This window comes from Engraulis encrasicolus, chromosome 22 (genome assembly GCF_034702125.1).
Source record: "Engraulis encrasicolus isolate BLACKSEA-1 chromosome 22, IST_EnEncr_1.0, whole genome shotgun sequence".
Taxonomy (NCBI): Eukaryota; Metazoa; Chordata; class Actinopteri; order Clupeiformes; family Engraulidae; genus Engraulis; species Engraulis encrasicolus.
Window position 1 is genome coordinate 17,645,932 of NC_085878.1, and position 24,017 is coordinate 17,669,948.

Here is a 24,017-nt window from a genome sequence, read left to right on the forward strand (position 1 = left end):
CTCGTGCAGGCTCGCGTTTGACGTTTTCTTGAAGCTCTTTGGTTATTTTCAACCTCGTGACACATTTGTTGATGTTGATGAAGTAGAGGAAACATGGCTGCTCGCTGGAGCAGCGAGAATGTGGTGGTGGAGTTCAGAGATGCGCAGGTATGTTCTTAAATGACGAAAGCATAATATAATGCTCACCAGATATCATTTTTGGAAGTCTGCAAGGATTCACACTTGTCGGTGGATGGCTTGCAAGTACACCAGTTACATTGGTTAAACCAATGTAGCTAAGTGTGGCTAAGGCTTACTTGTGTAGTGCACTAAAGTTACACACAATGACAATCGATAGAAGATAGAAGATAACAGCCAATTAAGTGACATTTCACGAATGTCACCAGTTTATTAATAGTTATGTTATTACTCCAAATCGTACTAGATGCTCATGTGTCCAATTTGACATGTATTTCCCCCTAATCTCTTCCGGAAACAGCATGCATTTATGCATAATGCCACAATTGAATTGTTTCTTTCAGTGCATAAGTATGAGTTGTTTAATCTCCTTCAACAATCTGTGATACTTAATATTCCATTTGCTATGTTGACATCCAATATCTTCCATTACTTTTTGAAATATCTATCAAATCCTCCAAAAAGAGCGTAATTGTGCACGTGTCCTAGCTCAGACTGCATGACTGAAATAAAAGTAGAAGTAGCCTACTGTATTTGTAGCTGAAAGCAAAGCAGGCTGAGTTAAATTTGCCATTGAATTCATTTGGTTTTAGCAACAGTAGCCTGCATGTCACACCATTACAGACTGTAAGCTGTTTTCACACAATACACACATTGGTCAAATAGTGCTGTAAATATGTGTTTGGTCATCTGTGGTTTTATTTGTGATTTAAGTAAGCCTTCTTTATGTCTTTTCAGGCGACTGCCATGTCAGTGGATTGCCTGGGTCGACATGCTGTGCTGTCTGGGTGTGTATTTACAGAATTCAGCATCACCATGTGAAAACTGCTGGCAGTATATCTCAGGGAATGAGATCAGAAAGTCATGCACTGATTTCTACCAGTTTTGCTTCACTTCCTGTGCTGTGGCCACATCTTTTGTCTTCTTTGAGAATCAGTACACTGATCTCGGCTTAATACTCATTTGAAACATCTGAAAGGTCTGTCACATATGTTGTATTTCAGCTGTAGAAGAGTTGGCCAGAATGTTATTCATGACACTGCTGGTATTGGATTCCTCCAAATTGTCTTTATTTACTGTACTAGGCTACAGCATAACAAACAAAGTATAGACCATACTGCCTTCGATCATCCCCCCCTCATACACATATGTTTAGGAAGAATTTTGTGGATCATCTGAGCTTGCAGAGTTACTTCAGGATGCCAGTTTCTGCAGACATACTGTATGTGTGTGTGTGCCCCTACTGTGAAGGTCTGGTGGTTGACCACATGTATTTATGTATTGCAGACGGCGTTTCCTCTACATTGTAAATTTGGAGGTTCCCTCGGAGCCTTCACGGAAGATTGGGCGTCAGAGCAAGTGGGACGTGGGCACTGTGCAGTGGAATCCACACAAAGCAGAGGCACACCTATTCGCTGCATCTGTGAGTTGGTACTGGTACTCTCTCTTTAACATTTATGGTGCTAGCAACTTAGGGAGAACAAAGATTGCACAGATTGCATACAGATTTTGAAAACATTTTCGACCATATGAAAAAGGAAAACAAGCAAACATTTCTGCATTTTGGGAAGCTATTTTCAAGTCAAGTCAAGTATACTTAATTGTCAAAAATCTACATGTATGTAACAGGATTTGCAGAGAAGTATTTAAGAATTGCGTTTGACCAGTCTCCAATGTGCAGTTAAACTAAAACATCAAAATAAGAAATTGTCAATCATCTCTCTCTCTCTCTCTCTCTCTCTCTCTCTCTCTCTCTCTCTCTCTCTCTCTCTCTCTCTCTCTCTCTCTCTCTCTCTCTCTCTCTCTCTCTCTCTCTCACACACACACACACACAAACTTTATAACTTTTATCTTTTATAATTATAATGGATTAAACATGTAACATCATTTCTAGTCTCATTATACTGTAAGATATCTAAGACATGGTTAGATACTAGGGCTGCATGATTATGGTAAAAATCATTATCACGATTATTTGGGTCAAAATCATAATCACGATTATTGATGTTTGCAAAATGTAATATAACCAAGAATGATTAATATACTGGACAGTGTTTCCCATACATTGAGGAAACTATGGCGGCCCGCCATAGTTTAAATTTGGCCGCCATAGTTTACGAAAATGTTAAAAAAAAAAAAAAAAAAAAAAAAAAAAAAAAAAAAACTTTTTTTTTTTTTTTTTTTTTTAAACGATTTCCGTTTTTGTTAAAACGAATTACGATTTCCTTCGCATTTTCCTCCTGGAGTAAATACATCCTATAGAGAAAACCACAAAGTGCTTGAAAGACAGGGGATCAAAAGCCTAGTCAAGCTGTTATAGTTAACTTGGGTTTGGGCAGGGACACAGGAAGTGGGGTGCACGGGGTCGCTGGACAAACAGACGCAGCTGCATCATAGCCTTTCTATCTACCTACTGCATCACTTGTGTATTAGGCCGCCTACCCTAAATTCAGACATAGTTTTTTTTTTTCCCTCATTATTATTCTAAAATAGAAACACAAAATATGAATATTTTCTACTTTTTTAATACTTATAAGTAGTTTGAAATGTGAATGCAATTTTGGTTTGAAATGAGTGATTTTTAGACCCCAACCAGACCGGAACAGTGGTGTAGAACGGTGCAGCCAGTGACGCGGGAGCGATGTTTGTTTTGTTTAGCTTGTGGTGTCAAGGTAGTAATAAATGTGGTATTAACAGCGATATGTTGGCTTGGGCATGCATCAACATACACCCATTGGAGGAGCTAACTTGTTGTGTAGAGAAGTCTCATCACTGTGGTGATCAAACACGGACCAAGCAAGGAATTAGGTGAATTTAAAGTGCGACGGGAGAAGGGAATGTCACCAAAATTGTGCATCGTGTCAGGTAAGAAGTGGCTTTTATTCCTTGCCGTGGAGATTGGATTCGTAGTAGCACATTGGTTAGGCTAGGTCTTGCCTATTGCTGGTGAAGTCTAGGCTATCTTAGCCTCGGAGTTTGCTATGGGGTGAATCTGTAGCACAGCCGATGTTGTGCGTGGCTTGTCTATCAACCGTTGCCAACGTTGAATTGCCGCGGTGTGAAATGGCTGTTCTATTGTTAGATGTTTTGAACTTTTGTAGTGGGTGGCGATTTGTTCCTTTTGCCTCTTGCTGCTGATTTGACCACCGTTTAGCCTATGGCCTACGTCAAATGCAAACTAAAGGTGGCTTTTTACACTCTCCCTGTATCAATAGCCAGCAATGGCACGAGCTGCTTTGGCGCATAGCCTACTTCTCTCGCCGATCACAGCACAAACTCTTTGGCCCGTCAGAGTGTAATCACATACGGGAAGCAGTATGCCTGTCTGTGTGTCGTGCGCACAGACCTACAGGTCTGTGGTCGTGCGTGTTTTGTGCGCGACAGGGAGACAGGGCAGTTGTCCTGATCGTATGCATCTTGAGATACACAGTCGCAATTGCAAGACAATCTAAATTGTTTGAAAGCCCGGTCACCTCTCACAAGTGCATCGCATAGCCTAGTCATTTAGTTCTACTAATTTCACACATTGTAGACTGCCCATGGAGAAGAGAGAAACTGTCACGGTAGCGCGATTTGCTCTTGAACACGCCCTCACCTCCACATTAGGTGCGCGTTTCCCTTCCGCAAGAAGAACTTAATAATTTTGAAGTGAAATGTTAAACAAAAAAAAGGTAAAAATCTAGTCATCCTTGGTTAGGCTACATAAAACATGAAGAAGTTAGTCAGATGGGATTCGCCATTCTTCATCCTAAAATTGATTAGAATGCAGGAAATTGCATCTAAAAAACACGTTTTTTTTTCTGGGAGAGGACTCCAGAACCTCCGCCGACCACAGGCCCCCTGGTCAAAATGAGTTCCTGCGTTCCTGGGTTTGGGAGCAATATAAAAAAAAACTTCAGAGGAGGGACAGTTGGGATGAGTTTACTAACACTCCCCAGGCTTTTGTTTTACAGTTGTAATGTGACAGGCCTTCATTGACGCAGCAGAGGAGACATCGGGCTGCATATACAATGTAGAAATGAATGTGTAATGAATGTGAATATAGACATACATGTGTAATATGTTGTTTCAGCCCTTTTAATGGAAGGAATTTTGAACTGGCCCTGTGACCAGCACCCCTCATGTAGAATGTGTACGCCTATGTGTGTGGGGGAAAAGGCATAGCCTACCCTCTTAGACCCTTTTTGTCTATGCGTTACACACAGTGATCTTAAATTCTTATCTCTGCTCCTATTTTGTTTTATTATTGTTTTCATTATATAGACCCCTGTATGAGGGACAAATGAAACTGTGTTGTAAACAGAAATGATTTCACTGTACTGCATTTTTTGACAATGACAATGTACTACTATTATACATGTAATGGGTAAAATGGGTAGCCTTATTTCTCAAAATATAAATGGCTGAAATGTTGGCCCAGGCCTATAGTTGCTCCATGCGCCAATTTCACACTGTACTCATTGTTTTGCCGTTTTGCATTCACGCTGTGTGAATACACCCCCCCCCAAAGGCCTGCGTGAGAAGACCCCCCCCCCCCGAAAAAAAAAATCCCTGCTGCCCCCATAGTTTCCAAAATTTCTGTGGGAAACACTGCTGGATGAGCAAAATAAAATGAACTTTAATAATTATGTTAAAGACAATAGCATGAAGCTTAGGTCAACAGATTTCTGGCCAGAAACACCAGCCTGTCAGTATGTTCTGTCTTCAAGGACGCTCTCGGACGTAGGTCACTATTGCCACGATTAAATCCCGATTGAAATCACGACTTCGATAGCACGATTATATCACGATTTTCGATTATTTTCGATGAATTGTGCAGCCCTATTAGATACTCCATTGTATGATATTATTTGTTACTTGTTGCTCAATGATTTGCCTCGACCCACTATTATTATGTTCAGAGTAACCAGCGTGTGGACCTCTATGTGTGGCGTGATGGATGTGGGGAAGCTCACACATCTCTACAGGGTCATACACGAGTTATAAGGTACCTAAAGACATGCGGCAGGTCTCTTCATTTTACACCAGCCAACTATTTTTTTTACACAAAAACACAGCATTGATTGATTGTTTTCCTTTTTATTTTAATTTCACAGTGACTTAGACTGGTCATGGTTTGAGCCAGAATACCTTGTGACAAGCTCAGTTGATACATACATATACATCTGGGACACAAGGTACGTGTGTGTGTGTGTGTGTGTGTGTGTGTGTGTGTGTGTGTGTGTGTGTGTGTGTGTGTGTGTGTGTGTGTTTGTGTGTGTGTGTGTGTTTGCGTCCGTCCGTGCATGCTTGCATGTGGTGGTTTTTCTCTTTAATGAACCATAAAACTGGAATATTAAAATGCCATGCCTTTCCAGAGACACACGGAAGCCAACAGTGGCCTTATCTGCAGTGGGTGAGTGTTCTTCTGTGCGTTTCTGTACAAAAAAAGACATATTTTGTTGAGTCACATACTGCATAATTGCATTTTCTCTGATATCTGTTTGGTTTTATTAGCCGGGGCATCCCAAGTGAAATGGAACCGGCGTAATCCAAACTGTTTAGCCTCCAGCCATGATGGAGACGTGAGAATATGGGATAAACGGGTGAGTGTTATAAAGTGCAGTGGCACAAGCACTGCATTAAGGAACAATAACATTGTTGAATGCACTATAGTAGAGAGGTAAACAGCCTAAACAAAAATCTCTTTTTATTATGGCAATTTGTACTTGTTTTGAATCTGCCTGCTTACTTCACTTGGATATGTTTGTTAACCTTATTTGAATGATCGTGTTAATCTAACAGAAAGGAGGGTTTTTTGCATTATGCATGGAGGGGTATGTAGAGATGGTTTTACATCAGTGGTTCCCAAACTTTTTCAGCAGGGATCCCCTTGTGGACTTCAGAATATTTTCTCGACCCCCCATATTAATATTGCTAGATTTTCCATTCATAGTTTGTTCTCTAATATTGCTAGAAATCCACAGGACATCAAATACATCTATTAACCATGTAAGTGAATACAAGTCCCTTTTGTACGCGACCCCCCCTTCAGAACCTCCGCGACCCCCAGTTTGGGAACCACTGGTTTTACATAATGTTTGTAAAATCCACATTATTTCTTTTCCTAGAATCATCATCGTATGTGAGCCCGTAGCTTCTTAGGCATTTTTTTCTTTAGCAGTGGGTGAGTGCTTTAGCAAGATTATGTGTTCATTTGTCTTCAGAAACCTAATACTGCAATGGAATACGTGGCAGCTCACTTGTCTAAGATTCATGGGCTGGACTGGCACCCAGACAACGAGTACATCCTGGCAACGTCAAGTCAGGACAATTCAGTGCGGGTAAAATGACCTTGAAACCTACCAGTGCTTCAAATGTTTCTCTTTCTCGCTTTTACCAATTGAGTTTTAATGTATTTTCTGTGCTTTTTGCAGTTCTGGGACTACAGACAACCTCGGAAATACCTCAATATTTTGTCTTGTCAAGTACCTGTGTGGAAGGCAAGATACACGGTAGGGTGAATCATGCCTATGACTAAGCTGAAAGCTGTCTATGAAGCCATTGTTAATTTGTGTGAATTTAGTCAGAGATAAGATAAGTTAAGATAAAACTTTGTCTGTTACACATAAAACGGAAAAAATTTTTTTTTGGCGTGGCTCCAGTCCAGACATTAAACAAGACATGATAAAACAAGGCAAGACAATACATGTATATTGAGGCTGCATAGCTGGTAATGTTCATCTTGTGTTAAGGCTACAGCCGAGGGGATGAAAGATTTCTTGCATCTGCTTTTGTGTGCTAGTGGTACATTTTAGCGCAGATATGATGGAAGCAGTTGAAACGCGTGATGGAGGGTGTGAGAGGGGTTCTCTGTGATTAGGTTGACTTTTCTGATCACTGCACTGCTGTACAACTCAGATAGGGAGGGTTGAGGTGTGCCAGTAATTTTGATAGCCTGCTTTACTACGCATGAAAGTTTGTTCTTTTGTCTTATGCCAATTAAAGAATTGTACCAGGAGAAGATATTGAAAGCAAGGATTGATTCTATGAGGGAGCGGTTGACTAGGGTCAGAATGTCCTTCCTGATTGGGAATTCCTGAGTAGTTGGAGGTGTTGCTTCCACTTGCTCCACTGTCTGCCCTTCGAAAATGGCTAGAATAGAGCTGATGTCTTGTCTCTGCCCTCACAGCATATTTAGGTTATAAAAACCACCATTATACAAACATCAGAACTCTGTAAAGTATGATGATATAATATTAATTATTGTGATTAAAATGTAAAACCAGTGTACTTTGTGCTAAATTGATCTTGTCGTACAATGAATTGGTTAGAAATAATGCTGGTGTTTTTGGTGGCCTGTCTCTTCTGCCTGTACTGCAGCCGTTCTCCAATGGGCTGGTGACAGTGATGGTGCCCCAGCTGCGCAGGGAGAACAGCTTGCTCCTGTGGAGCACTCTAGATCTCAACAGCCCAGTGCACGCCTTCGTGGGCCACGACGATGTGGTGCTGGAGTTCCAGTGGAGAGCTCAGAAAGAAGGTGAGCAGTAGGTCTGTAATGATACACTCGACTCACGAGTCGATTCTTATCACGGTCTTTGACCTATGGTTTGATACAACCCACGTGCTTTAAACTGTATTGTTTTAAAATAATTTATTTGCTTTTTTCACATTTGGCAGCATTATAAATTAAAATTATAAATACAAACTATGATGTGTATGCATGGAACAGGTTATAAGAGGCTACTGATCATTTTTTAAAAGTAAAAAAATGATGTGATGCTTGGAAGCACTATCGCATTATATCATGTGGTCGTTCTCTGGACTGAAGGGTACTTTGAAAATATGTATCACGATGACGCGAATCACTACCTTCTTGCACCACGATATAGTATCTCATGACACTGCGTATCGCGATATCTCGGTTTGATGCAACATCGTTACAGCCCTAGTGAGTACTGCAACAGACCACTAAGAAAACAGGCTCTTTTATCACATGCACCAGTTTTGGATGGACTTATTATTTATTTAATAGGTGTAGTACAATGTTTTTTTCTCCAAAGATTTCATAGTGAATTCACATTTGGCATGTGTTATGTGTGTTTGTTTGGTGTGGTTTTGTGTGATTTCTGGTACATTTCAGGTTCCAAAAATTATCAGTTAGTCACATGGTCCAGAGACCAGACTTTACGGATATGGCGAGTAGATCCTCAGCTTCAGAAGGTAGGTATTCTGCTCAAATCTGGTTGAGATTTCTCATCCCATTGACATACATTTGTATGAGATTTGTGATGACAATTTTGTTGCCTTCAATGACAATGAATACAAATGTGTCCTCTTCTCAAATAAGAGGGAAGGAATTCATTTTTGTCCTGCAGCTCCCGTACCCAGGATTATATCGGGCATGAGTAATTCTGTGAAATAATACATTCCCCCGTGCACCAGTTTAGAAACACTGAAAGGCTGATGATGATGACGCATGACAGAAGTGTTAAATGAAGTCTCTCATCAGTAACTGAATCATCCCTACAACACTGGTCTGGACTATGGAGGCTGCTTTTTTACCTGGGTGAATAATGTGGCGTGTTGTTCACCCAAATAAAACAATTATTGATGAGTAATTCTTCATGTACCTCCTGCAGCTGTGTGCCAATGACATTGTGGAGGAGCTTGTGGAGGGCATGACTCTCAACACGGAGTCTGAGAAGACCTTACCCTCTCAGGACTCCGAACCTCCACTCAGCCCTGGCCTCTCCACAGAGGAACTTGAAGGTGAGGTGGACCATTGTCACAGTAACACCTCACATTTTTGTGGAAATGACAAATGTATGGTTTCATGCCCTTCTGCCCGTCTTGCATATTAATGGTTTGGATTCCATTATTTTCACAACACAATGCAGCACACTTAATGTTTTTTTTGTTTGCCTCTGCTGCTCTTTGTCAGGGCAGCTCAAAGAAATCAGTTGTTTACAGCGTTTCTCAACAGGGGTGCCGGGGCACCCTGGGGTGCCGCGGGCCCCCCACTGGGGTGCCGCGGAAACGTGGCTGATAAATAAATTATGTAATATAATACATATTTGTCTAAATTGATAAGTTAATGCTAGTCAGTGGAATCTTTCATCTGCCATTTACGCACAATAAAGTAAATATAGGTCACCCCAGTCAGCTGCAACTTTGAACGTAGGTTGTGTGACGTCTCCAAAAGCTTTTCTAAGCTTTTGTGGTATCAGATATGATGCTGGGTGCCTTGAAAATGTTCACCTTGAGAGGGTGCCTCGCCTAAAAAAGGTTGAGAAACACTGGTTTATAACGATGCTCATTCACAGAACAATGATATTTGCAGCACAGCTGATGTGCATGTCCAAATGAAATTGGAAAGTGCTCTGTAATGGAGTTTGAACTGCTTTGATTAGCTCCTAGGAAAATTCAACTAAGGGAAAACGATTGCCTCTTAAAAATGCCATTGTGCTGTGAGTGGTGATAAGTATTTTAATTACTGTTGTCTTAGTTTGGCTGTGACCGTTGACTGTATCCTGTGTTTGTCTGCAGACCAGCCCGAGGGCTTGTCGGGGACGCTGCTGGGAGGGGGGCGTCAGGACGCTCCTGGTCTACCTCAGACCCTGCAGCAGGAGTTCTCCCTGGTCAACCTCCAGATACGCAACGTCAACGTGGAGGTGAGCAGTGTGTTCGCTTAGAAAGAGAGTGTGGTGGTAATGAACAATAATAAACAATAAACAATAAAGCAATAAACAATAATACTTCATTTGTATAGCACAATTTATATGCCAGGCATTGTAATAAAATATAAAAACACAACAAATTGCAACCTTGAGTGCCTCGGATTAGTTTGAGTACAAGTTTGAGAGCCCTTACACCGATGAGCACCAAGGAAAAAAGGTGAAGACCCTGAAGCACTCCAATTTCCTGTTTGTTTTTTTGATGCAGGTCAATGTGCTGTTCCTGGTGAACAAAAACACAGTGTTGGCATATTAGTAGGACATGCCCGTTTTTATAGTAAAACTTCCTTAGTTGAGCAAGATGTTTGGTCTCAGGGACTGAGCATGTAGTAGAACGCAATGAGTCTAGAATCATTATTGCAGCCAATGGTAAATATAGACATTCCAATTACAGAATGAGGTGAGATAATAGAGTTGGCAAAGCTCTGAAGATTCAAATAGCATTAATTATGTTACACACATCATCACAACATTGCGTATCTGGTGCCGACCCAGTTCCTTTATTACTCTCTGTAGTGCAAGTCCTAAAGCGATCTGGTTTGTCTCTGTCTGCAGAAGATGGATGCTGTGAATCGCAGCTGTTTCGTCTCAGCCCACTGTGGTGCTAACCGCGTGCGGCTGGTGGTCAAGTTTCCTGCCCTGTACCCCAACAATGCAGCGCCTACCTTCCAGTTTGTTCCCCCTACCACCATCTCATCTTCCATGAAGACTAAGATTCTGAAGGTATTTCATAAAGAAGATGGTTAATAGTTAAATACCATCTCATTGACTGTGTTTATGCATATCATACCTGTTAGAAAATACAGTACCTTAAAGGTTTTGTACAGTTGTTATTTCTGCCCAGCATTACACACTTCGATACATCACTCACACCCTCCTATGAAATTTGATAACAAATAACGTGTCTAATTTGAGCTTGTCCTATGTATCTATGTCTTCTGCTCTCCCTTCTGTAGATTCTGACGGACACATCTCTGCAAAAAGTCAAACGAAATCAGAACTGCCTGGAACCATGTGTCAGGCAGTTGGTGTCTTGCTTAGAGTCTGACATGGTATGTATCTCTCATTGCCTATTCAGTGGAGACTACTCAGCATTACCCAGCAAGGCATGACGCCTACAGTACTATATTCACCAATTAGATTGCCACAATTTGGTCAGTTTGGTTATTTTGCGACATAGCCTTCTCATTCACTTATTTTGTTTTATCCAGTGTAGTTACAATTCAAGTAAGTTACTAGTAAAGACAAATGAAAATGTTCCTGGCACTGCAGTCATAAATCAAAATTGTAAAAATTGATGATGTTTGGCTATATGTTTAGAAATGAGCTGTGGCTGATGTGATGATGTCATTCTTCCCCCTCCCTCTGCCAGGAGGATGGCACTGCAGCGAACCCCTATGTGCTGCCAGTCACCCCTGCCCTGCCTGCCTTCCCTCGCGTCACCAACACCTACGGCTCCTACCAGGACGCCAACATCCCCTTCCCGCGCACCTCCGGGGCTCGCTTCTGTGGAACTGGTGAGCCACCTTTCAGATTCAGAAATGTACCAGAGATTCAGATGTCAGAGGCGTGGTAGTCCCAAGACTGGACGTTTTAATTAGTTGTGTGTGTGTTTGTGTGTGTGTATACAGTCCTGCCAATGGTATTGAATAAATGCTATGTTGAATTGGCCGGGGTAATGTGATGGCTACGTGACCTCTCTCCCACAGGTTCCCTGGTGTATTTCACACGGCCCATTACTATGCATCGCTCAGTCCCTCCCACAGAGCCAACTCCCAGGTACTTGCCGTCATCCTCCAATGCAATAAATATCAAGAGCACTCTTTGGACTGTTCTATTGAAAGTGCTCCACCTCAAATTAAATTATAACACAGACTTTTGGCCATTATTGCTTGCTGCTTTGTTTAGAAGTGAACCATGATCCTTATCAAAAGCATTGTTGCTAACCAGTTAGCAACTTAATAGGTTTCCAGTGGGAAATTGCATAACTTAGTTAGCAACAATTAGCAACAAATACAAAGGAAGGAAGACCCAGCATTGCAGACATAATATTGTATTATTTTGGATGAAAGATTTGTTCTGCACCTGACCACTCGGGAGGGCTGTGCAGAGTAGACATCATTTGTGTAACATGACAACTGTCGTATCTCCCTAGTCAGGAGTGCTGATATCTAATGGTATGTGCCACATTTTGGGCAAGACTTTGTCTCCACAATGGAAGGTAAACTGACCAGCTCTGTCAACCCCACCCTTCCCCACCCTAGGTCACTGTCTGCCCTGTCAGCCTACCACAGCGGTGTCCTGACCCCTATGAAGATGCGCACTGAGCCCCAGAGCACCCTCCGGCTTTACAGTGGTAGCCCCACACGCTCCGACAAAGAGCAAGTCTCCATCTCCTCATTCTACTACAAGGAGCGGGTAGGGCATTCCCTCTGACTCTGACACCTCCTGACTTGACTTGTCTGCCTGACATGTTTTTAAAGATGCTGCATGTAGCTGGTTATTTATTCTTTTTTCATTTACCGTGTTTATGTACTAGTCGGGTATCGCTTAGTTACTTTGGCTTGCTTCACTTCTTGTTTATTTGTTTGTTTACTTGTTTGTTTGTTTGTTTTTTCTGTTCACGCCCAATGCTTGTTGTTGATTGTGTGTTCTTCTCACAGTATCTCCTGTGTGCTTGTTTGCATGTGTGTGCATGTGTGTCTATGTTTGTGATTGTGTGTGTGTGTGTGGTGATGTGGCCGCATGTTACCCTCTCTGCCCTACTCTCGTCTGCCCCTGTGTGGTTTTGCTCTTTCCCCGTCAGCAGAAGCCTCCTCAGTCCATTCTGCGACGCTGGTCTATACAGGCTATTCATGACTTTCCGGTACTGACGTCCCCCTTCCCTTGTCCCTTGTCCCCAGCCCCCATACCCTCCCCTGTTCCCCTTTTTTCATTTCCTCTCCTGGGTCCTTTCTCTCTTTTTGTCTCTTTCACAATCATTCTTTGAAACTCCATATCACTTCCCTTAACCTGCATCGGGTGAATGTAACACCTTTTAATTATTAAGTGTACTTGTTTTTATGTCTCCAAACTGTGTAAGGTGGATGGAAAAGAAATTGCTGCCAAAGCGTTACATTTTTTTATTTCTCCCGTAATTGTTTTGTTAAAGATTCATGTAATTATTAACTTTTCTGCTCTCAGCAATTTAATTTTTTAGGGATTAATTTGTAGCCAGAAATGGTTCTAACCAATAACTTTCCTGGAAATGTCACAATACAATTTCGCGTCAGGGCAGCATGTTAATTGCAGTCGCTCATTTCATTTTAGTTGGTTAATGAAAAGGAACTAATTATTAATATCTTTTACAGAGCGGAATGTAGACTTATGTGACATACAGTGCACAGCAATAATGAGTACACCCCTTTTGAAAAGTAGCATTTTGAACAATGTTTTAATAAACACACAAGTTTTTTTCCCAGAATGCGCATAGAGAAAGGTTATTAATAAAGCATCTGTCGAGCTTACGACAGAAAATTAAGGTCAATAACTTTAATGACCTTATGCTGATGCAAAAGTGAGTGCACCCCTATTTTAAACCGGGCACTGACAAGTCAAGGGTAGCGTGAGCGATACAACAGCATATTGAAATTGGCAGAAGTTATCGATTAACCTTACTCTATGCACATTTTTAGAAATGGAAACATTTTTGGTCATTGAAATACATGTACTGTTCAATGTGTTACTTTTCAACAGGGGTGTGCTAATTATTGCTGTGCACTGTATATATTTCATGTAGAGGTGTGGCAATTTTTTTCATAGATTTTTCCTGTATGTCAGACTCCAGGTAAGTATTATTTCTCAGTAGAAAATCACACGTCTGGATTCAGCGCTCTGTATTTTTAGCTCCTATAATTCAATACTTTGTAGTTGTCAACCTAATTGCAATCAGTGTCGGAATAGTCATATTGACCATTGACTTGAGAACAGTAATTCTGGTTTCTTTCTATTCATGCCTCATGAGCCCAGTAATTCTTTAGGTTATTTAAGATGCAGCCATCAAAGTTTTTGTTGACCTGATATATTCAGAAAGAGCACAAATAAAACATCAAGGTGATTAAAATACATTACGTTGCTGAGAATCATTAATTTTTCAGACTACATCTGAATCCAAGCATCATAGCACATACACAAATTGTAAAGCACTTTGATGTATCTGTTGCAATAACAAAAACTGGAAGCTGCATCTTGAAAGGCGTGTCTGATTTTTCTCCACACATAGTGTTTGAGTTGGAATAACGGGAGCCGGAATGTTATCTGCCATTTTAAGGCATTTGAATGTGATCAAGGTAGATAGCAGCTATGCTTCAGCCCAAGCGTAGTTTTTTGAAAAAAGACCGAGAGGTCGAAACGATTGCCAATGAATGAATAAATAAAAAGATGAAAAAATAACTTCAAGAAGGAAAAATCCAAAGAAGCGTGCGAACCCTTTTTTCAAAAAATACGTAATCTTTTTGTTCAGCACCAGGGATTGTGCACAAGTAACTCTCTACAAAAGACTATCAGCCCAAGCGTAGCCCACTCTTCTCCCTTGACTACCTCAACTCAACCCAACCTTAGCTTACTCAATCAGTGTCCACTACATTGCTTCTGTAGCAGAAACAGAGTTCTGGTTAGAGCACGATGGTCCATTGGTGGAGCTTGGCATGTTTTAGAATCTTGCTCACTTGCTGTGTGGTGGAGAAATCAGCACAGCTGAGATTTCATAAACCTCCTATTCAGGGAAAAGGGTTGTAATAAACCCCTGTTTTAGCCCCAGTTTAATCTCTCTTCTCCTTTTGCCCCTATTTTGTGCTTATGTCTGTACCTTGTGTTGTCTTGTTCTCCCCCATGCTGGCGACTGTGCTCTGCATCAGAAATCCAGGCGTTGGAAGAGTAAGCGGGAGGGCAGCGACTATGGCAACCGGCCCATTAAGCCGGCGGGCAAGGTCATCATCCAGGAGATCTGCTGCCTGCTGCCCATCCACAAGGCCCTGGGGGAGACCTACGTGTACGCTGCATGACCATATTCCACAACCCTTTCTTTCAGTCAGATATTCTTTTTTGCATAAATGGAACGTATTCTATCTTGCTCTGCCCTGAGAATAGCAAGGCAGCTATTTAGATACTATTTTTTGACCAAGATACCACCTTATTTGTTTTATTCATGTACTGGATTTATTTTGGTTGATAGGTTGATTGTTGGTTTTGAAAATCTAATGTGAAATGAGGTCTGCCATGGCCATAAAATAACCATATAAACTAAAACATACAAACGTGTATGCTGCAAATCCATATTCTTGAACCCCTTTCTTTCAGTCAGATATCCTTTTAGCCTGGGTGACTCAGCAATAATCAGATCACCTTCTGTGGTCTCATTATCAGAACCTTACTGGCGGCATAATTTGCTTTTTTTTACACCGCTAATAGGCATGCTGTTTCCTTTCATACTGTGGCAAGTTAATGGACCCCTGCTGCTTACGTCATTTCTATGCATTTTCTAGCCATTATGGCAATTTTCTGAAAATTGAAGTCTTATTAGTTGTCTGTGCCTTTGATGGATGGCAGATTTGATATCACCCAGTTCACAAAATGACAAAATGGTGGTGTGGTTAGCCCTTATTTTGTGCTTTTGATTTGGGAAACATTTCCGAAAGTTGCTTGGTAATATGATACTTCCAAGTCCACCCTCTCACTACTTAATCTTGATCTTCTACTTGTGTCTGTCTGTCTGTCTGTCTGTCTGTCTGTCTGTCTCTCTCTCTCTCTCTCTCTCTCTCTCTCTCTCTCTTCCTCTCTCTCTCTCTCTCTCTCTCTTTCTCTCTCTCTCTCTCTCTCTCTCTCTCTCTCTCTCTCTCTCTCTCTCGTATATAACCATCTCTTCAACTTTAGGTTGAATGTGAATGACATACAGGACACGTGTCAGACGAATGCAACAGCTGCTCTGGCAGTTGGCCGAAGAGACTTGGCAAAGGTACAGACGCTCACCCCCCTGGTTCTGTCCCTCCATAGGAAATGCCACACAAATCATCTGTCATCATTTACAATTGCAATTACAATTACAATTTATTTAGACTTACAAAGCATTTACAGACTATAGATTTGTTAAATGTTGACAATATTGAGTCCTGTGATCCATGCTTTGTGATTGGCTGACAAGGTTGCACTTGCTGTTCTTGCAGGTGTGGGCCCTCGCCTCTGCAGCCACCAGTATGGACCTCAGTCCTGACTCGGACCCGGACGCCGACACCCCCTGGGCCAGACACCCCTTTGGGCGCCACCTTTTGGAGACGCTGTGAGTAGCACACGTTCAAGAGCATTGAAATATAATTGCAGTTATGATTAAACCAGCAACACTTTGTCGCATTTTGGTGACACTGTGGGTAACAAGCCGCTTCAGTACTGAAATGAGATGGCTTTGGACCACAACTTCAAAGTTCAGTTTCGAGCTACACTGAGAGGATATGGTATTGCCCCCAATTCCTTAATCTGTGCTTTGGAGTTGGAAAACAAATGGGGTTTCCTAGTCCTACTCATACCGTAATGTCAAATACTATTTATTTCCCACAGGTTTGGCTATCAGGTGGCCAAATGTGTGGCTTCTATGTAAACGTAGCTTGATTAATCTGGAATTACATTCTCTCTTACTCTCGCTTTTTCACTCTTACTCCTGCCTGATAGACTTGACCACTACAGCCAGATGAGTGACGTGCAGAGCCTGGCTATGCTGTGCAGTGTGTTCCAGGCCCAGGGGAGTCCCCAAGACTACTTCACACTGTACGGACACCACCTCCCTCGCTCCACTATCTTCCCACCACATCACTCGCGCTATGTACGTCCCCCCACTCCCAGCCACTCCCACCAACACCTTTTCTCCACACCACTGTGTGTACAAATGTTTGCTCTCTCTCTCTCTCTCTCTCTCTCTCTCTCTCTCTCTCTCTATTTCTCTATCTTTCTCTCTCTCTCTCTCTCTCTCTCTCTCTCTCTCTCTCTCTCTCTCATTTTTATATGCTTGTCTGTGTGTATTTGGGGTTATTAAAGACACACAGTAGGAGGAAAGTCTTAATTAGAGGTTTTCCTAATGTAATTTTGGAATGGTGTACTTGGACAGCTCATCTCCATTGGCTCATTGGAGGCATTGAACAGTGTTCCTCTTGACACTCCCGTGGTGTGAATAGATGATGCAGCATGATGAATAGAGGCACAGAGAAAGCCTGTTTGGAATTGAATTATTTAAATCACAAGAGGAGGAACATTATGTTGATAATCTGATTATTATTCAGATCAGAGCATATGAAACACCATGAAGGGGAAAGAAAATAACTTGGCATGGGTTTTCATTAAGAGTAGCCAAGAATATGATTTGTTGCTGAAAGAAGGTTAAGGGAATCAGTATATGCGACATCACCCCCTTAAAGTAAAGGTGAAAAAGATGTTTTCCAAATTTTAAAATGAAAGTGAATACATCTTGCTTCATCTGTCCCTTTCTCATGTATGTATTCATTGCTTCACCTTCTGTCCTCTTTAATGTTTTTCCGTTTATCTCCGTTCTCGCCCTCCCTCCCTCCTCCTCCTCCTCCTCCTGTTCCTGTCCTCCATCAGCCCAGCTACACCTCCAGCTCTGTCACCTCGGGCTCCTGTTCCAGTACCTCAGACTCCACCACCACCGCATGGAATATCGGTAGCCACTGTATGCATGATCTTAACTGTGTTTCATTGGATTCAACTATATCAACCTCAGAAGATAGTCTAGCCTTTCAAAATAATAAAACCACAAATCGAATGTCAATGGTGCTGTTATTATATAGCAGGGTTTTCCCTGTATTAATAAATTATGATATGGCATGAATCCTATTAGTAAGATCAGATGTCAAAGAGTGATGACTCTCTTTTGCATCCTGTTAAATCCCTATACCAAATTATTATACATCTCAGTGTATCTCATTTCTGAGCTGAAAAATGGATATACAATGTATGTGGTTGTTTCCCGAATGTGCCCCCCGGACCCCTGCACTAATAATATTTCTGAGTTGACAGCAGCAGTGCTGCAGTATAATAACATCCCTGGAGGAGGAGAAGCAGTGGTATGATTATTGTGGTCGTGTTGCCCTCAGCCGGCCGAGACCCTGAGCATGCGCCTCCATGGGGGGAGTCCTCCCCTGACGACTATCGCTATGCCAACCAGGTGTACACTGACCCTCGCGAACGAGAGAAGGAGCAACATGACATGAATAAAAGGTAAACGAGGCGCATCGAGGTGGAGCAACACACTTTTGTTGTTTTGAATAGAACGTTTGTAGACTTGCTTCGTGCATCAGCATCATATCTGTTATGCTCACTAGATAGTTCTCTGGTTTTTGTCGTTTTGTTTCTATGACAACCATGTCTGCACACAACAGCTCTCCTACTGTTGCACAATAGACAAGCATCAAGCCTTTGTGGTGACGCCAACGCTGTTCTGAAAAGTTCAGAGATTGCCTGGATTAGACACACACACACACACACACACACACACACACACACACACACACACACACACACACACACACACACACAAGCGCGCACACACACAAGAGTCTGACAGAAGACGACCCTTTTGACAAAAACATGCTGCATGCAGTTTGTTTTTCTAGGCTGACACATACATTCTGTCCTCTTGTCCTTGTCCTGTCCTGTTGAAGAAAACTACACAAAAGGCCCTCTCGTATACACAGAATTTTGTTTGATCCATCAACAGGCTTCTGGATCCATCCAATGCCTTGCAGTTTGACGACTTCAAGAAGTGCTATGGTGAAATCCTGCACCGCTGGGGTCTAAAGGAGAAGAGGTCCGAGGTGCTCAAGTTTGTATCCTGCCCACCTGAGCCGCACAAGGGCATTGGTGAGTCTCAGAAGCATGTCCAAGAACAGATGTGGAGGTTGTGTCTCTACAAACCTGAATATGGTTTAATTAGTAAACACTGACGTTGTTTTTCTGTTGTCTGCAATGGTAAACGTTGCATTCCAACATCATGACTTTCCTTCCTTCCCTGCCCTGTCTGTTGGTCTCTGTCTCTCTGTCTCTGTCTCTCTCTCTCTGCCCCAATTGCAGAGTTTGGTGTATACTGTTGCCACTGCCGCAGCCAGGCGCGGGGCACCCAGTGCGCCGTGTGCAAGCGTTTCACCTTTCAGTGTGCCATCTGCCACGTGGCCGTGCGTGGCTCCTCCAACTTCTGCCTGAGCTGCGGCCACGGCGGCCACACCAGCCATATGATGGAGTGGTTCCGCTCGCAGGAGGTCTGCCCCACAGGCTGCGGATGCCACTGCCTGTTGCAGAGCACCTTCTGAGGACACCAGCGCCTCCCAAATACCCTCTAAGAGCTCCTGGTCCTGGTCCCCCCAGAACCTTCTAAGACTTTCAGCTCCTCCTAGCCAATGGACAAATGTGTTTTGTGGTCACTTAACTACTTGTCGTTGGAGCTTTGTCAAGAAGGAGAGCAATACAGAGGACAAAGATGTAAGGTGGATTTGACTACACGGTGTGCAGGGTTGGCGTTATCAGGGAAGAAGACAGGGGGTGGCAAACGGGTATGTTGCCCCGGCCGCAGGGAGAGGGGAAGGGTGCAGAATTGGGTTGTCATTGCTTTTTATGTATTGGGGTGGGGAGGGGTGTGCTCTCAGATGACATTGTCCGATGACAATGTCCCAGGCCCGTCCAAACCTGTCAGCAGCCCTAGGCGTCATAGTGACCGTATATCTGTGCTGCTTGATAAATTGTCATTCACAAGGAGGATGGCTTCCTTTGTTTTGACAGAGATACTGTGACATCAGTGGTTGATTTAACTTGTGTTGCCAACACCGGGTTCTCTGTGGTGGCAATGTCTTTATTTATGCAAAGTGTGGCATTGATCTAGTGCCTAAAATGGGTGTTATACTTACTTAATAATAATAAGTGTTGTCGGACTGTGACTAACTTTTAGAAACACTCACATTTTTTGACTCAAACATTTTAAGAAACTGACCTCTTTGGTGAAGTTTGCTTAAAACTTCACATTTTGATGAAGGATTTCCATACATGTACATATACCGGTAATTAAAACACAGTGTCTTGCAAAAGTGAGTATGTCCTTCACATCTCAACAACAACAACAAACACATATATCCTGTGGCTTTTCAATGGGCAATACTATTACAGACTGGAACCTAGAAAATGTTTTTTGGGCTTTCGGCATACCACTTTTGTTGTAGTATTGATCTGTGTGAAAACAACTTTCACAAGCAGACATATTCATATATCAACACGCCCACAACCCTCCTGTCCAGAAGAGTGACTCCCCATCCAGTGTCTCCACAGGGTTCTACTTAAAATGGCTAATGGGACAAAGTGGCTAGTAAATTGGTCTTTTCTACCTGGCAAACTGAAATTTCACCAGCATTTAATCGGTTAGCTGGTGTTAATTTGGAGCCCTGATTGTGATTCATGGATAGGTCAACTGATCCCATCTGAAGCGGGTCAGTTATTTTTATTCTCTCTATATAATTTTTGTCTAATGTTAGTTCCCACTTAGCTTCCACTTTGTTTGCACTTATTCATTGACATGAAGAAGCCAATGGTATGTTCTTCATTTTCGGTCTGTTGAATCAGCTGAAAACCTGCCAAACCAATGTCTGCGCATGCCGAATGTGCTTCCCACACTTCTTACATTTGACGCAAAGACACAACGGCACTCAGACACCCTAGATACCATCAGATGGTGGACGTTGGGTCAGTGTGCACGGTACTCAACACCCATCTTTCGCACTACACGTTTATCTCAGGCCCACGCACGCACGCACGCACGCACGCACGCACACACACACACACACACACACACACAGTCTCTCACAGCTGACGGCCACACACACACAGCCCATTATCAGTCACATCCCTTCAAAGATCAACACATCAGATTACTATCCACAAATTGCATCAGCAGCACCACACATACACCACCACCACCCCCTACTCCCCATGCAGTGGCGGAACAATTGCACACAGGGCCCCAGGGCAAGACACTGGTACGGCGGCCTCACTGATACGACCCCCATATGGCCTGGCAAGATCACAATAGCGCCCTCACCACCAATACGAGAGGGCCCCGGGGCCCCGTGGCAAATGCCCTGCTCTGCCCCCTATAGCTCTGCCCCCGTCCCCATGCATGATAAAGGTTGACCAACAGCAATTTCACTGCATGTCCTGCTCCTGTAGGACATCCTTTTATCCTTGTCAGTAAGCAATCAAAATGTTGAGTCCCTACACTCAATGTCAGATCCTAAGTTTTCTTTAAACATAAATGCCTGAGTGGATGTAGCATTACCTCCCCAACCCACGGGTGAGCCTGCTGCCTCACAAACATTCACGCCCTGTGATCCCTGGACAAGAGAATACATTTTTACTGAAATGTGTTCTCACTTTGTTGTGAGATGTTGAATGCTCATATGCAAATGTGCCTCCAAATGATGATTCCTCCAAAATGTAATAACATAAACAGGGTACACCAGAGGAAGGTAATCATGGATTTCTTGCTGTAGGCCTGTGCTGTTAGTTATGTGCTCGATTATAATTGAATTCTATATCAGGATAGGGAGCATGGCACCATTTTACCAGAGATATCCGGTGAGTCACAGTTTTTAATTCTGCTTTAAGGGACTCTGGAGGCCATAAAATGAATGAATAGATGATCTGTTTGTGTGCTCTACTGTGGCCGATCTGCTGCCTCATTTTTCATGTTCAGAAAGGGTTTTCAATTTCCCCAAGCGGTTGATGCTAAATTAAAATCCAATGTAATATGTTCTATATATCCATAAAACAACAGATCTGGCTCTCATGCCCATGACGATTAAAATGAATTGCAGTTTATCATGCAGCGTATGTAATCAATAGGCAATTGTTCTGAACAGTGCAATCAATGTTAAATCAAACCAAACGGAAGTGTTAAAGTAGTGCTGATAAAAAAATGGTTTATAATCATATATTCCGGTAATGACAAGTAATTTAGCCCATAGAAAGTCTATGGTCTGATAAGCTAAATTACTGGGGGGAAAGTTACATTGTTAGTGTAGTGCAGCTGTAATAACAACAGAAACTGAATTGAGCAATAGGCCAGCTTCCTAGTCACTGGGCTGGGCTGGGCAGAGAGGGGTTTTGATTTCCTTGTCAGACTCTTTTCCACTGTATTTCTAATTAAGCGCTAAAGCTGGTTTAGGTTCACATGCAACGAAGGCATAGTTAAGGGGCTTGTGTGTGTAGAAGGTGCCTTCTTCATTTCCAGTAAAACTATCCATAGTGCTTCTTCTGCAAGTAAGAAAGGTTTTCATCATCATCAAAGCATGGAGCATGGAGGATCCCACATTCCATGTGGCCTCACCTTTTTTGTTTGAAATGTAGGCCTAATTAAAATCACAGTATGACAATAAGTAACCAATGGCAATGGGGTGTGTGGTGGACGACTGAAATAATGATCATCTATCTCGTCATCTCTCTTTTTTTCTCATAAAGCGTTCCAGAACCCAACAGTGCTGTATAAGAAAAATAAATAGAGATTGAGTCTCTATTTTGACATTCCTCCCTGTTGCCTCAACGTATTGCAGAGAAACAGGGGCTTCACAGCTGAGCTGAGCTGAGGTGAGATGAGGAGACATAGGCCTATTGTGGATGGCTGAGTGTTTGACAATATAATTCTGGAGCTGATTTGAAATGAAAGCCAATGTTTCATAGAGCACAAGGTCCTTATCTTGCTGTGCCGATATAACACAAGAGGATGTCACTGAAGAGGCATTTCAACATCAGAGACCTAATAGAGCTTCTCTTGACAGAGGTGAATAAAACATTAACACACGTTATATCCTTCTGTGCACTGCATCTGTGAGGAAAGGATAGCCTATGAACTGTATGAATTTGGTGAGAGGTTTTTGGGCGTCTATGGTTGACTGAAAATACATGTGACTTCAGCGTGAAGGTAAGGGGGAAAGGTTATTTTGTTTTGATTTTTTTAAGGGATAACTGTAATGTTTGTTGGTGCCCTTGATGAGCATTGAATTTACAAGATGACTTTTTTTAAAAGGCTCCAAATGTTTCTGAGTGACGCATAGTATTAAAAAAAATAGTGGTCGGGTTGTAATTGGAAGTCATGGTTCAGTGGCTGACCCAAGATAGTCTAGACCAGTGTTTCTCAACCTTTTTTAAGGCGAGGCACCCTTTCAATTCATGAAAAATGTCAAGGCACCCCAAACCAACAAGCCGTAACATAGCATCGCATCCGATACCACACAAGCTTAGAAAAGTAACACATTTGGAAACGTCACACGACCTACGTTTGAAGTTGCAGCTGACTGGGGCGACCTATATTTACTTTATTGTGCTTAAATGGCAGATGAAAGATTCCACTGACTAGCATTAACTTATCAATTTAGACAAATATGTATTATATTACATAATTGATTTATCAGCCACGTTTCCGCGGCACCCCAGGGTGCCCCTGCACCCCTGTTGAGAAACACCGGACTAGGCAATGGGTGCAATATAATGGGAGAATCGCTCGGAAGGTGATAAAAGCGTGAAACTTGGCACAAGTGTTCATTAGGACATGCTTATTAATTTCAGGGGTGGAGCCACTCAGAATTCAGTGTTGCCTAGCAACGGTTGCTAGGTGAAGCATCTTCCTTAGCAACCAACATCAGAAATACAGTTCCCAGCAATTTTGTGGTGTTATGATGTCTACATATTGACTCCTTGCCCTAATATTACTTAATATCAGGGGTGGACCCACTCAGAATTTAATGCTGCCTAGCAACCGTTGCTAGGTAAAGCATCTTCCTCAGCAACCAGCATCAGTTGTACAGTTCCCAGCAATTTTGTGATTTTATGATGTCTAAATATTGACTCCTTGCCCTAATATTACTTCATATCAGGGGTGAAGCCACTCAGAAATTAATGTTGCCTAGCAACCGTTGCTAGGTAAAGCATCTTCTTTAGCAACCAGCATCAGTAATACAGTTTCCAGCAATTCTGTGGTGTTATGATGTGTAAATATTAACTCCTTGCCCAAATATCACTAAATATCAGGGGTGGAGCCACTCAAAATCC

The 24,017-nt window shown here is 42.4% G+C and overlaps 1 protein-coding gene across 4 annotated transcripts; it reads left to right on the forward strand.

Moving 5' to 3' along the window:
- Positions 1 to 83: 83 nt before the first annotated feature.
- Positions 84 to 23,027, forward strand: wdr59 (WD repeat domain 59). 4 transcript variants are annotated; one of them, XM_063188958.1, is made up of 27 exons: positions 84 to 147; positions 916 to 965; positions 1,465 to 1,600; positions 5,079 to 5,164; positions 5,274 to 5,354; positions 5,535 to 5,572; positions 5,674 to 5,762; positions 6,384 to 6,500; positions 6,594 to 6,671; positions 7,540 to 7,696; positions 8,300 to 8,379; positions 8,799 to 8,928; positions 9,706 to 9,830; positions 10,449 to 10,616; positions 10,850 to 10,945; positions 11,266 to 11,410; positions 11,603 to 11,672; positions 12,158 to 12,311; positions 12,703 to 12,759; positions 14,789 to 14,922; positions 15,804 to 15,885; positions 16,094 to 16,206; positions 16,593 to 16,743; positions 17,517 to 17,604; positions 18,029 to 18,152; positions 18,652 to 18,794; positions 19,005 to 23,027. In XM_063188958.1, exons 1-27 carry the CDS (start codon positions 94 to 96, stop codon positions 19,238 to 19,240), a joined length of 2,982 nt encoding a protein of 993 aa, XP_063045028.1. In that variant the 5' UTR covers positions 84 to 93; the 3' UTR covers positions 19,241 to 23,027. The 4 variants fall into 4 exon arrangements, with proteins under 4 accessions (XP_063045028.1, XP_063045030.1, XP_063045031.1 ...); XM_063188960.1 differs by having other exon boundaries at positions 17,517 to 17,595; XM_063188961.1 differs by lacking the exon at positions 12,703 to 12,759 and having other exon boundaries at positions 19,005 to 23,026.
- The last annotated feature ends 990 nt before the right edge of the window (positions 23,028 to 24,017 follow it).

Coding starts and splice junctions, on each gene's coding strand:
- wdr59 (XM_063188958.1), top strand. CDS start 94: ATGGCTGCTCGCTGGAGCAGCGAGAATGTGGTGGTGGAGTTCAGAGAT. Junction 5,165..5,273: donor GGTCATACACGAGTTATAAG/GTACCTAAAGAC, acceptor TTAATTTCACAG/TGACTTAGACTGGTCATGGT. Junction 10,946..11,265: donor CTTGCTTAGAGTCTGACATG/GTATGTATCTCT, acceptor TCCCTCTGCCAG/GAGGATGGCACTGCAGCGAA.